Below are 14979 nucleotides of genomic sequence, written 5' to 3' on the forward strand. Positions count from 1 at the left end.
TAGCCTTCTTGAATAAAGTATTTAGAAAGAACGATAAATTTGCTTTAAAGCTTACCAAATCAACCTAACAAGTTATTCATAAGAAAATCTCAGGAGAAGTGAAAATGAAGAACATATTAGCAAACATAACTCACAAAGAATTATGAAAATTTATTTGAGTAAAAGCATAGCCAGAAAACGTCCCATAGAGCTATCCAGGGAAAAGTACTGTTGCTTGTTGAAGCAACAAGTGATATAAGTTCTGTTTTAGAATAAATTTATCGTGCTTCCAGAAACTGCAAAGTAAATCCAAACACTATTCAAAGATGATGACTGATGTGATAACATATGAGGCTACTGTCTTCTCAGCAAAATTCAAAATCTGAGGTAAAAAATTTGAGACTAGGTCTAAAATAAGTAGTTCCAGAGCCATGAAGTTTTATCAAGATTGTGAATCACAATGTAAAAAGTGCCGTTTCTTAAAATAATGATATTGTTAATCCTAAATAGTTTGTTCAACACATTTACTTAGTACACTTGCATCTTGCTTTACAAAATGATATAGAAACAGATCTCAAAGTGAAGTTGCTAGAAAATTAACTTGCACTTCAGATGTATGGTGTATTCTCAGCTGAGTTTTGGGCAAAGACCTGAAATGAACTAGAGGATAAACATCACATTTAACCATACTGTAGCTGTACTAGCATGGCTGCTTAAGGAAAGTTTACCAGGATTTGAAAGAAAAGTTGTTTCATACTGGTTTATTAAATGGGAGAATCATACAAGTATTTCTCAAGGGTACTGCAATTAACACTGCTTTGCAGTGAATCTAGGTTAAGAATCATTCTCTGGGATGCTAAACTCAAAACCCCCAGGTAATTTACATGAAAGTAAGGTGAAGATCCATCAGACAACATATTCCAGTACTTAATTAGCAAGTGTCCTAGAAATTACACCTAAAGCACTGTGGAAATTAGAAGAAATTACTACATAGCAGGAGGGGAATAAAGGAAAAAAAAAAATAAAAAAGAAAACCAAAACCCAAAAGAAGTTCAGTGTATTCCACACTACTGTGATGGCAGTTAACTACAAATGCATTCTGAAGACTGATGTCTATGGAACGTGGAAGTACAAGACCTCCCTGCTCTAAGTTCTATCGACCTCGCAAGAGATGAAGCTGTTCCTCCCACAAGGTCATTCAGCTGCAATTATACAACAATTCTACTGTCAAAGAGGAGCTTGGAAGATTAGGACCGTAGGGCAGAGACACAAAAATGAGTGACTAGAAACCAGTCACTAAGCATTAGCTCATCTATAAAACCCATTTATGTGTTCTCTGCCTCCAGAAAAGACATAAAGATTCCAGTTATCTTAACCCACAATGAAATTCAAGGACTATTTTACTAATTCAGTAAAGTTTTGGAAGCTACCTCTCTCTGTCTTCTACTTTAATGAAAAAAGACTCTGCTAAATTACATTTGCATGGACATCCCAGATCTGCTCCAATAATAAACATTCATATCATTTCCATGGATCTTCTGATAAAGCTGTAACATATTTGCATGCCTGAGTCATAATTCTCAGGAAGAATATGTAAACCAGAATCTGCACATCCCCACACAAGCAGAGAGTAATTTACTTGTGAAGAGACTGTTAAGAGGTAATACCAAATAATGTATGAGATATACTTCCTTCTATTATTATAATCATCTTAATTATTAAAGCAAATAATTACTGAAATACCATCTCATTACAGCATTTATACTTCGTGCTTTTAAGTTCCAAATATGCTCGTAAAATGAACCATGAATGACCAAGAATGAGAGTAGGATAATGTAAGTTATTTTCAGCCTTTTTTAATATGTAGTGCTATGTTTATTTTTCCTATACCAGAGGGTATAGTCTAACCCCTATAATACAATTTCTTGACTGAAAACTTTCCCATCCCTACTTAGGGACCTGAATTCAATATACTTTGACAACATTTGTATGATTCAGAGTATCCCATGTGATATATTCTAACAGTTGAAGGCCTTCACAAGGTATAAACTTCTGAAGAATGCTGTGTTTCTCAACAGTGAAATAATGAGCAGAAAAGCTCTCATAATGGTAAATATTTTTTTAAACAAAGAACTGACAAACATCTCACTGAAAAGATAAGATCTATAATGGGAAGGTATTTTCCACGTTTCATACACTTAGAATGTATTTCACAACAAAGCTTAGTTCCAAATTAAAAGTCTTTCCCTGTCAAATTCTGAGAAATAATGTGGGCAAGGACACAAAAGCATTCCATAGCTTTATTAACGACAATGCTCACTGATCTGTGAATAACCTGAAAAAAATGAAGATTATTGAGTTACTTTACCAATCTATCCATCCATCACTAGAGAACAGGTCTCAGAATGATGGATTATCTCACTTCCCTGATGTTTATCCCAAGAAAGAGTTTCTCCTTAGAGGGAAAAACAAACAACTGATCCTACAAACAGTTATGCTAACTAAGCTTGCCCATTTTGCATTCATCTGCCAACACAGTGAAAAGAAATATATTGTTTGTCTTAAGATCCAAACTACATAAAAAAGTTTTATTATTTCACTGAAATGCAAGTGAAAACAATTAAGAAGAAAGCAGCATTGCAGCTACTCTTACCATTCAGTCTTTTAGTAAAAAACAGGTAATACAGCAAGCTGTTGGTAATTTCAGATTAAATTTTCAGGTCCAAAGAAATGGAATAATCCTAAGTGATAAAATATATATCTGTCAATATGAAAATTATGTATTTTAAAATGTAGCACTGAAGTAATAACTCAGATACAGCCTATGTTTTTTAAATCACCTATAATTCTTTCACACTTGCACCAAATTGCACATATACTAAGACTCAAATCTGTCATATCTGATTGTCACAAGGAATTAACATTGCTTGAATTTCTCATTAATATGCCAAATCATACAATTAACATACAGAAAAGTCATGCATATTGCTTACATATGGAGACATGATACTCATGCATAGACTCAAATGAAAAATATGTTGCACTGAATTATTAATTTATCAATTCTAAGTGCTTCTTGCAGTCACGCTTCCTGGAGTCCAGTCTTGATTTCAGAACACTAAAACCTTCCTACAGATTATAACAGGGACATAACTGGAAATGTTTAAGTACCTGAGACTACCTCAGAAGCTTCAAAATCTGCAGCAGGTAATAGCTCAAATATAAGGATAAAAATTATTCATTTTTGAAATATATACAGGAACCTTCCAAATCAATCACACAATCCATCATATCTCAGCCTGAACTCTTAATCTTCTTGTAAATATAGGGACTGAAAGAGATGAACCGTCTTAATCAGATCTTTCCACCATCACAAAATTACTACTGTCATTGTCACAAAATGACTAATTTCAGCTAGAGTCTGTAACAACTACTAAAAAAAAAGTTAAATTGCCCACCGAATACATACACAATGTAAAAGTTCATAACCTATTTATAGGAAATATAAGTCATTAACTGGCTACCCATAAAAGTCAGTGAATCACTAATTCCTATGACAAAGCATTCTACCGCCTCGGAACCTACTACCACAACCACATCTGTTAATTATTGGATGACTTAACAAAGAGAAAAAAAGACACTATGTGTAACCCCCTAGAACATTTATGAGAAGGCTGACGGCGTATGTTCCCCAATTCCCTCTAAAATTTCAAGTGGGAAAAAAATGCACTATTACTTTTCAAAAACTCTTGTTTCCATTTGGATGTTTGTATTTGCAAGAGTCCATAAAAAAAGAATCTGAAGCCAAACTGAAGAGAAACTATGCACAGTCTCCCCCAAAATTCAGTGTGCTCACAAAGCAAGCACTGGAAAACATCACCAAAGTGAGGCCCCAACCTACAAGTGACTTCTCAGCTGTCATTCATTAACCAACACTGGTCATGGGTGAAGAAATGCACAACTGAAAGCTTCCACAAAGATTTCCCTGCAAAGGAAAACTGAAAATAAGAGGCATGTTTCACTGAGGTGAACCAAGTGAACTATATGAAACAATATTTGAAAAACAGCACTTGCAAACACTTCTCAAAACCATAAAAACCTCCAGTTTTTACTTCTGAAAACTGCAAAGGAGATTCCAGTTACAAAAGAGGAATTTTGTACAACATGCAAAAGCAAATACGTGCTTGTATTTGACAGCTACTTCAGATTTTTAAGTCAAGTATCTTCTTTTCCCGGTTACAAAGGAAATTTGGAAGCTGATAATTTTAACATTAACCTCCTACATCAGAAAATATTTGGGCTATTTCCTAATATTTTCTAAAACAAGACCAAAACATCAAAATCACAGTAAATATTGTAAATGCTGCATCACAGGGACTTTATAGTTTACAATGGTGCCCAATTACAGTTTTTCTTTAGTAACATTTTTCAAGAAAACAAAAGCTGTATTACAGATTTGCCACCTACATGCTAACAGCAAACTGCAAAGCATCTATTGATTTCCCTCGCTGCCTTACTTATTGAAGTTTTGGCATCTTATGTTCACCATATCGAATGTAAAGGCTGCTTTGATTTTCCTCAAGAATGAGCTATTACTATATTTATTTTTACTAAACTTAACACTACTACTACTTCACTAGAAAGTAAGAGACATAACATTTTATACTAAGAAGTCTGAACCAAAGGAAGCTGTTATACAGGCCAGTAAAGTTTTGCTGCTTGTCAGCTCAGCACAGCGTGAGGCTTCCAATGACCTTCCTTGTACCACGAATCCAATTTATGGAGACAGAAATCTCACATCTGTAGCTCGACATATTGGGAGGTACATTACAGCGATATAAAAGTTTAATTTTCTCTCCTAAACCATACCTGTTTAAACCAATAAAGAACTAACACCGCTTTTACTCACTCAAGTGTCGTCAGTAGTTATAAAACGTTGTACTGTTTATGCAGAATTCATTTAGAATGCAAGGATGTGACTTACAAATGTCTTTGACTCATTCACATAAATATGCATGCATGCCATTTATAACAGTAGCCTTGATGAGAACACACAGTGTAACTGGCTGCGAGAAACGCTTAAGAGGTTTACATTAAAACAGAATATAGAACAGTGGTTAGAAATCACAGAACAGGTGACACCTTACTCTGATAACCTGGTGATAAAAACTGTAGGGTATGATGTATAGGTTGTGGCATTACTTTACTATACAGTCTCAACAGAACCGCTCAGTTTTAACAGGGCATAATATCCAAGGCAGACCACATATAAAACCTGATTAATCTCCAAAAAACCTAAAATTGCCTCCTAAATTGTTTATTTAGAAACAAAGACATCCAGACTTTATTTTCTATTAGAATGGTTCTAATACAAACCTTTTAAAAGTATGATTACTTCTTGGGATGTTAGAGTAATTTGTTTCAACTATTATAATACTGTCTTTATTTTAACACTTACAATTCAGCAAGAAACGCTTAAAATATAACAATTAATGGACATAAATAAAAAGTTCTGGCCATCTGAGGAATTCCTGTGAGCACAGAATGATTTTCTGGTAAGAATATTTATAAGACTTCTAGACACCATTCCTACTAACTCTTGAAATAGACTGCTGTTACAGACCACAAAATCGCATGAGCTGGCTAATAAACAAAATAAAGCCAAAGGGCTTTCAAGAATGTGAGAAAAATTAGATTGAGAAGAAACTACAGTGGGAAAAAAAGTAACTACCATTCTACTTACAGCTTTAATTATTGAATATACTTTTTCCCCCAGGTACTTGAAGCCAAAGATCTAACCACAAAACTTGTGCTACTCTAATGGCTCTGATAATATTTGGATTTTTCAATCTGTTGGTCACGTACCGACATCTGTACAAATACAGTTTAAGGTACAGATGAAAGGCTATTGACAAAAGATGTTACCAAATAACATCTCTATTCAATGTAGTACAGAACAATGCCTAGTTGTCTAATGAACTCATTGAAACATTAGGTAACATACACATATACATCATACAGGACAATTCCACATGGCCTTCATTAGTTGCTAAGGCCAAATAAGACCTTCCACAGTACGACCAGCTGCTGGTGCCAACCAGCTACTTTATAGATGCCTTCCACAAATTATGACAACTATTCCAGAATGTTTCTATCTACATACAACTGCATCCACCCTACACACTGCCAAATGGGCTCAGGTTGCTAAGGCCATTCTTCCAGCAGTAACTTAAGTACCATTACAGAGAAGAAAACCAGAGTCTATCATACAGACAAGACAGGAAGATAATCATAGATTCATCACCATAGAATGGTTTGGGTTGGAAGGGACCTCACAGACCATCCAGTTCCAAACCCCCTGCCAGGGGCAGGGACACCTCCCACCAGCCCAGGTTGCCCCCAGCCCTGTCCAGCCTGGCCCTGAGCACCCCCCAGGGATGGGGCACCCACTCTGGGCAACTTGTTCCGGTGCCTCACAACCATCACAGTAAAGAATTTCTTCCTAGTATCTAATCTAAACCTAGTGTCTCTCAGTTATAGCGTGCTGTAAACCAGAATTTCTTAATAGTAGCACACTAATAAAAAGCAGAACTTGTCTACCAACCAAGAACAAAGCAGGTAAGATTTTGCACCGATTATTTAAATGAACGATAAACAAATACATCACTCATAACAAAATGGCCTCACCATGTAATACTGCTTTTTTAAATAAAGCTAATGTTTACTTCAGACCAACAGGTTACTACATTATAAACCCACATAGAGCAGATGGAAAGGCTGCTTGCCAGCAAAAGAAATGATTAAAAAAAACCCTCAGCCTTTTAAAAGCCAGTTGAACTGTTGGAAACAACTGAAAATTAAAACCGCCCACCCTCTGCACATGTATTCTTGATGGTCCCCAAAAGCATCCATCAACAGCTCCTCTGCTAGAACCACAATCCCTCGCACACCTCAGGAGTCATGCTAAAGACTACATTATCATTGCACATAGTTCAAGTAAAGGGGATGAAGTGGATGTTGTTTTATCCTGGAATCAATAGGGTTTTTTTGTTTTAATTACTTTCTAGGGCTCAAGTAGTAGAGAACATATGGCAGCTCTAAGAGGTTAAGAGGTTAGAATGTAAACCTGCAGTCTGTATACGGCTCAGTGTGAGAGGGCTTCATAGTCTTTTCTGCTGTACAAGTCACAAGTGGAAGCTTGTGGTCTATACAGATTTACAAAATGATGCCAAGAGAATAAGGACATGATTTCACATCAGTTGCGCTGTTTGTGTAAGTCTATGATGTAAAAAAAGGTGAAAGAATTATGTATTTTTTCATTCATTTCATAAAAGGCACAATTCTTCTTCTTTCAGAAAAATCCAGTTCATTATTAAGTATCTACCCATGAATGGCAGATGCACTCTCAACATTAATCAGTAACACATTGAAAACATACATCACCCTGTAACTTCCGGAAGAGTAAAACACAGATCTTCTTAATCTACCAAAATACAGTCGTCATCCTTTTGGAAAGACATCACCCCAAGTCTCCTCTGACAGTTTTAAAAAGGGATAGCTACAAGTAAGTTAAATTATCCTTCCAGTTTCCTAGTACTTCCTACCACAGGCACCCACTACAACAGCCAGCTGTTACAAGCTCCATTTGTCATACAATGAAAATTGTTTCAAAGTATTAGAGGAGCATAATTTCCAACATTTTTCTTCTTTTTTTTCCTTTTCTTGTGGGGTGGGTGGGGGCGGGTGGGGAGGAGGATTTCATAGCCAATGAAAATGTAAAGCGAGCAAAATCAAGATGCAATTGTTAACATGAAGATTCCTACTGAATGGTATCTATTAGCATTAGGTTACCAACGATTTTATTTTTGGAGGACACTATTAGAACAGTGAAGCTCACCTGCAGAAGCACTGCGGGATCTCTCCTTGACCATACAGAGGAAACAAAAATGGTGTATTGCCATAGCGGCCAAGGCACTGAAGAAATTTTTTTGTTGCCTGAAGACCCTCAAGAACACTGCAGTCAGTCTCCGAAACCATTGCAATAGAGTGAAGAATGAAGTGCTGCAAGCTGGGTGTTAACTTTCGTGTTCTTAAGAACTGAGCAAATGTACTGTTCTCATACTCTGAGGAAAAAATAAATTTAGGTAAAGGGTATAGTATAGCATTTGTATCTTCTCATACACTTTAACTTAAACACTTTTGTATTTAAACAAAAGGAAATGAGTTTTTCAAGAAACGTCTTGCTGAAAATGGATAATCTAAATCAATGAAAGTTTAAAAATGTAGTCCCAGAAAGTGAGTTCTGAGAAGACAGAAATATCACTCCATTAAAATATTTCAAAATAATGCAAACCCCTTGTAATGGGTCTCCAACAGTCTAGAAGGCAACCTCTAAATATGGCCTCATCTCTTCATTGGTGGAATTGATCTAAACCCATTTCTCAAAGATGTGAGAAAAGTGAGCAACTGTGGACAAAAATCCTCAGAAGTGCCTTGGGACGCAGTTGCCTGTAAATTACCCCAAATGTTATACCTGAATGACAGCCATTCACGAACAGTACTGCTGCATCCATACTGGTATGGTAAGAGTGTATATGTATATGCAGCCAAGCCATTCACATGAAGTTTTAATCCAAAGATGAAAAGGTAAAATATTTAGTTCTAATTGATGACTTGCTCCAACAAGCAAGTATGGATCAGACACAAAGATCACAGGGATGAGGAAGCGTATCTCCCCTTTAAATTAATACTATTGCTGACACATTTTGAAACTGAAAGAAACACAAGCCTTTTTGAAGATGTTCAACACAAGTATCGTACGCCATGGATACATGTCTGAAAAATTCAGTTATCTTAATAACTAAATAAACTTTTTTCCAGGAAAAGACTGTATTTAAGCAGTATCATACTTTCACATTATTCAGAAATCTGCTTTTAAGCTTATTTCAGTCATGGATAAATTCATAGGTATTTCAGAAACACTTCTATCAATGGTGGGCTAGTCTTATCAAGTTATATATTCTGTTCAAGATTCAACCACTGTTTTATTACAAATGTACCTTGCTATCCTGTGTGCAGCCATGCAGCAAGTCATAAAATCACAGGGTTTTTTTATCACGCTAAAAAAATTCTCAAGTTTTTCCTCACTTCAGACTTTTCACATAACTCCAAATTTTACAGAAAAAAGCTTAAAAAATTTTTACACTATCATGAACTCTCCCTATTAAAAGTCTGCCTTCCCACGAATGTAATGATCTCGCCGAGAGCAACTTTAAATTTCTGAAGTCTTTACATTAGACTAATCTAACTAAAATTATTCCCAATTACTTGCCAGGCTATTTTAAAAGGTAGGAACAAAATCTGTTTAACTATCTCTGCAAGTAAAATAAATTAATGTCATTTAGGTACATGAATCAATGGATTCATTTAAAATTGATGTGGCGTCTCCTTTTTTTACTTAATAAATTTTCTAAACACCACCTATATTCTCACGCTGAGCACCTCCATTTCTTCCAGTGGCAGCAAACCTGAAATTACTTGTAATCTATAAACCACTTCAGCCTAATGAGTTTTTTTCCCCTTCAGGATTTTCTGGAGTTCATTACAGACTCACTTTCTCCTAATCTTACAAGATTGTTTTCAGTACTGACCAATTGTCTCTTCACATGCTTAAAATATTTTTCTCTAACGGTTGTACCTAATCTAAGGGTCTTGTTTAAGTAATCAAACCAGTACGTCAACAATTATTTTTTTCTAACACTAGATTCTTTCAAAAATACTGCCTAGCCAAGCCACCATCAAACTACAAAAGCACCGATATATTTCAGTCTGAAACTTATGTCAATAGTTTTAACTATTTTTCTTCCCTCATTATTTCTTTTTGACAGATTTTTCTTTTTTTGGCTTGGTTTCCTTTCAGACTCCAAGAACTGAGAAGAACACTTCATCCTTTGTACCCTGAAGTACATAAACCTAAAGCACCTTTCTTCTGTTAGCCCATTTCCCTCTCTGACCTGATGCTCATTATTCTTTGCACATTGCAGCTCAAATCTATTCAGATTTTCTCTCGTTTAAATAAGCCAAGAGTTGAGAAAGGCACTTTGAACTAGCCCTCTAAAACTAAAAGGCATTAAATTACATTACTTTCAAAGCAAAAAAAAATTTCATTTTCTCTATTTCTCATTTTGTGGCAACATATTGTGAAGATTCACATATTATCCAAAACCCCAGAAAAATCAGATACATCACACCATGTTAAAAAATACCTGGGAGTGGGGACGAAACACCTAAAAATGTGCAACCATGTTGCAATATATAATTTTGCTGTTAAAGAAAAACTTAAATAATAAATGATGTGGGAACTAGAAGAGCATGTGCTTAAGTAGAAGAATTTAACATTGAAGTGAAAAGGTCATAAAAAGGTCAAAGCATACTTTGAAAAAGAATCCATAAAAATAAATTGCATGAAAACACAGGAGAGTTATCAACATTGTGCACAACTGAATGAACTCGTAAGAAGAGAGTGTACACTGTTCAACGAAACACTACCTTGGTATTCATCAGGGTGTTGTTCATAGTCCAAACAAAATGTCAAAAATTTCATTAGCATTCTCTTTTCCACCATACTGAGCTGTCTGCTGTTGAAGACATCTGCTCTAGAACAAGGTACCTGGAATATATTTTTTAATAATTTCAGATACTTTCCATACTCTGGATCTGAAAAGTATCAAGCAACATTACAGATTACCTAACAAATATTTTAAATTACTATTTTTATTATAGTTATTTTCTTACATATTTATTTCCATCATTTCCTATTATAACTATACTAAGTTACCAATTTTCCACAATAAAAATATTTTTAAATCTTTTTCAGCCTCTTCCCATTTTTATTTCCCTTCAATTTCCCTTGCACATCTTACTGCAGAGTTAATCAAAAGAGTTGCAATAATTAACTCTGCCAAAATCTTTTGTTGCCATTATCACACCAACGACATCTCTTCTAAGTAGCAGAGACGCAAATCAAGCCTATCCTACAAATCTTAAAACCTAAACCCTACAATTCTTTAAGAATTAACTGCCAAGTCAACCATGGTCAAAATATTTGACATGAAGCAAAGATTTATGTCAATAATATACTGGAATGGACTTTCTTATTTTAGATTTTTTTTTAAATTATATGTAACACATAGAAACACCTTCTCATTCCAGAAATGAAATAAAAATCAGAATCTTAACGAAAAACACTAGCTTATTATTACAAAACTCTCAAGAAACCAATTTCAAGTTTCTTGACTTGAAAAAAATGGTATTAAACATACACAACACATTGTTTTACAATACCTGTTCTACTTTTCCTTCTCGAAAGGCAAGAATTCGTGTCGCATTTTTGAACTCCGCATATCTGCTAACATTTGACTTAATCAGAAGGTCAATTAACAGACCTCGGGAGTAAAGCAACTGCACAGTGAAGAAAAAGAGAAAACAGTGAGTAAAGAAAAAGTGCTTACATTGGAAGAAAACAGTGATACCAACAGTATTCATTTGTAAGGTGCTTTCTATAGCTATTTACAAGTACACACCGTGAAATAAAAACTGAAAAAAGAGCTTCAAGATGTAGTATGTGCAAAGTAATATTAACTGAATGGAAGAACCATACAAATGGAGGAGACAAAGCAGTGCACAGCAGAGAAAGGGAGAAGGTGTCAGCCTACTGCTCATTTAGTTTTATTAGTCTGGCAGTCATAGCCTGGGACAATTTTTTGCATTGTCATTGTGGATAATTTCTTGGTATTGTATGCTACATATCCTTGAACACCGTATTTTATAACCTTCATTTCCCAATATCGGTGAAGTACATGACGCTGTCTGCGTAAATCATCACCAGCTGTTCCTTAAATTACCTGAAATGATAATGCCACATTTTCTAAATGTAAATTCCTTAAACATGCAGTTAAGATTCAGTCTTAATATTCTGTTATATTAATTTATATTCTGTCTACCTTTACTCTTTCTATAAGCTACAGATATATTATGTAATACTGAAGGGACAGAAATGTAACTACTAACTCAAGACATACGCCTGAACTGAAAAGCACTGGAGATTAGTTTAAACCTGCTTCAAGTCTTATGGCCTTGAGTAACAGAATTTGCACAATCACACAGGAATTTTAAAGATAAAGGCTTACTGGAACACCAACAAGGACACTGCGAGGAAGTCTGTCACAGTGCCAGAGAGAAACCAACACCAACTACTAGTCTTGCCCTGATGCCCACACTTCAGTCAGATTTTCTGGAATTCATTGCAATTAACACCATGTAACACAGTGGCACCAAAAAAGCATAAAAAGGATACAAAATAGCATTATCTGCTAAACCACTATACACTCACTATTGTTTTCATGATGTCATTCCAATGGTGCATGGAAGAGTTATGTACCTTTGGAACACAGAGACAGTATTTGGAATAGTGCATTTTGTACTGTCTCCACAAAGAATTTAATAAGTTATCGAGGAAAGGCTTTTTTTCCACCAGTTTCCAGAGGTTCGCAAAATTGTTTCGTGCAGAATATGAAAAATTCAGCATTCAACTTTGAAAACACTTCACTGTACTGCAGAATACACAGATAATCTAAAGCACAGAAGTTAAGAAAAATTTCCATTTAACTTGCATTTGCTTGGCCATATTCATATACTGTGAAGTATGTAAAAGGCAGATTTTACAGTTTAAACAGTATGACATTATGTCAGGTTCTCAGTAAAATGCCCACTAGTAGGAATAACTCACTGTAGTCAGTGTATCTTATGGATTAACTAATCATTTTTTTTTCCAATATTACTACAATTCCGTGCTTTAGTCTGGGTATAGAGAGGAGAGATAATAAGTTTCACAGGAAACCCTAAAACCTAGGAAGCACTCCAACAGAAAATTATTTTTCATTTTAAAGACATCAAAGATCTAAATGTAGATTGATTTTTCCCTGCCTAAACATATAATTTTTTTAATGGTACTATTTTGCAAGTGCAATGTTGCAGGTATTACCATAAGTGCTAAATTTCAGGAATTTTATCCTTATGGACATAATTCTGAGCTATGTTTCATGGTCTCTTTGCTTATAAACAAACGCTAAAGAGCATATATGAAATAGCTCCTGTTTGTTTTAAGGCTACCAATTCTTGCTTACTTCTCAGGAGTGTCTTTTTTGCCTCAAAGATACTGTGTCAGCCGTCCTCAACATTAATGATTTTTTAAAAATTTCAGTATTTTAAGCAAAATAAATGAACTTACATGAAAACAGTCATTCAGTTCCTACCTTGGAAACTAAATCAATATTAAACCTTCTGCCTTCTCTAACAATTTGGGAATATGTAATTTTCTTGCGTTCTTGGGCAGGAGTTTCTGAGGGTGCAGCTTCAGTTTTTCCAAATTCCAAAGCGGACTCGCCTAAAGCCACACTGCGAGAACTTTCATTCTCAGAGGTTATTTCTGTATCGTTCCCTTCCACTGGACCTGCAGGCTCAGTGCCTGTAGCCTTTTCTGGTCCCTGGCTCTCAGGCTCCGGTACGGCACTCTCCGCTGCTGGGCACTCTTCCTCCAGTTCCTGAGCAACCCCCTCAGCACCAGAGGCTCCAAAGACAGGCAACTTTGTCAACGCACCAGCTTCTTCAACATCTTCAGCTGAATCCTGACTGATTAGAGACACAAGGGGAAGAAAGGGGGGGATGGGTTGGGGGAAGAAGTCTTTTAAAGGGTCTTAAAAATTTGTTTAAAGTTTTGAGACAGTGCCAGAATGGAAACCTCAAGTATTTCCAGGAAAAGCATTAGAGAATTTCTTTATTCTGGCCAAATCAGGTGTACCACCCACTACAGAATTCTGGTTCTTTGATTGCAAAGCTGTAATTCAAGTGAGGTATTTTTATTAAGCAGAAAAAGAAAACAACCAAAAATGTGGGTTCTTACTTTACACAGACTCAAAAGATGGAATGAGCTTATGATGAAAATCAAAACTCATGTGGGTGAAACACAATACACAGCTACATAAAAAAAGAAATACAATATTTTAAAACTGAAACAGTACAGCAATTTGATTAGGTTTTTCCTGTGGATTAAAAAAAAAAGCCCTTTGAAATTGAAATGCAAAAATGCACTACTAAAGTCATTAAGCTCAGATATTTTAAAAACCAAACTCATGGAAGAAAACAGAAGTGCTTTATACAACTGAGCCTACTTTGCCTCATACTCTCATAGCAAGTCTGTAAGAGAAGCACACAATTTTGACCTGAAGTTTAAGTAAAACTTTCAGATTACTTTTTCAACTCTGACCTTGCATTCTAATTAGCTCTTCTAGTAAAAGTCACACAGAATAAAGTTCCCTTACATAGCAATGTTATTTTTATGCAAGTGTTACAAATTTGTGCATAGCAGATGAAGGCAGCCAGTCCAAAGGAGGGACATAACCACAAGCTTAGTCTGTATAGTCCATTTGCTTTCCACAACACAATTTTTTAAAATTCCTCTTATAAAGCAGATCTCCACTTTTAATCTCATCTACTCTTTTTATCTTGAACTTCAATGACATTTACCTTAGAAACTGGTACTTTTGAACTTAGGATTTGAGTTTATACTACCAGCTGAGATGAATCAAATCAACGTCATTGTAAGTGAAAAAAGTTCAGCAGCAATTTCATACTATCTTTTTATCTTTATACTACAAGCCATTAATGCACTGAATAAACAATTTAATCTTGGCTGAAGACTAATGAACTATGATTTTAAATGTGACCTGCAAACATACAGTACAAAATTTCAGTAACTAACAGGATGGTTAAAATTCACTGAACAGCAAGCAATTACCCAGTATACATATAAAAAAACGCTCCCTTGCACATCTGTAGCCTTACAGACAGAAGCAGGGGGCAGGATAACGAAAACCCTGTATCCTTTAGAAGTTGCTCCTCACTTATGAACTCGGGGAGCTCACGTGGGCTCATGAAAATAAG

General features: G+C 35.4%; 1 protein-coding gene across 1 annotated transcript in view; it reads right to left on the reverse strand.

The window, feature by feature from the left end:
- The window catches only part of CHM (CHM Rab escort protein), a 70167-nt gene that overhangs the window by 29636 nt on the left and 25552 nt on the right, over window positions 1-14979 (reverse strand). Inside the window, exons 5-8 of the mRNA XM_056359337.1 lie at window positions 13293-13668; window positions 11323-11439; window positions 10528-10648; window positions 7877-8102 (exon numbers count right to left, since the gene is read on the reverse strand). Coding sequence (XP_056215312.1) covers window positions 7877-8102; window positions 10528-10648; window positions 11323-11439; window positions 13293-13668 — 840 coding nt within the window. The remainder of the gene's footprint in view (window positions 1-7876; window positions 8103-10527; window positions 10649-11322; window positions 11440-13292; window positions 13669-14979) is intronic.

This window comes from Falco biarmicus, chromosome 14 (assembly GCF_023638135.1).
Source record: "Falco biarmicus isolate bFalBia1 chromosome 14, bFalBia1.pri, whole genome shotgun sequence".
Classification (NCBI taxonomy): domain Eukaryota; kingdom Metazoa; phylum Chordata; class Aves; order Falconiformes; family Falconidae; genus Falco; species Falco biarmicus.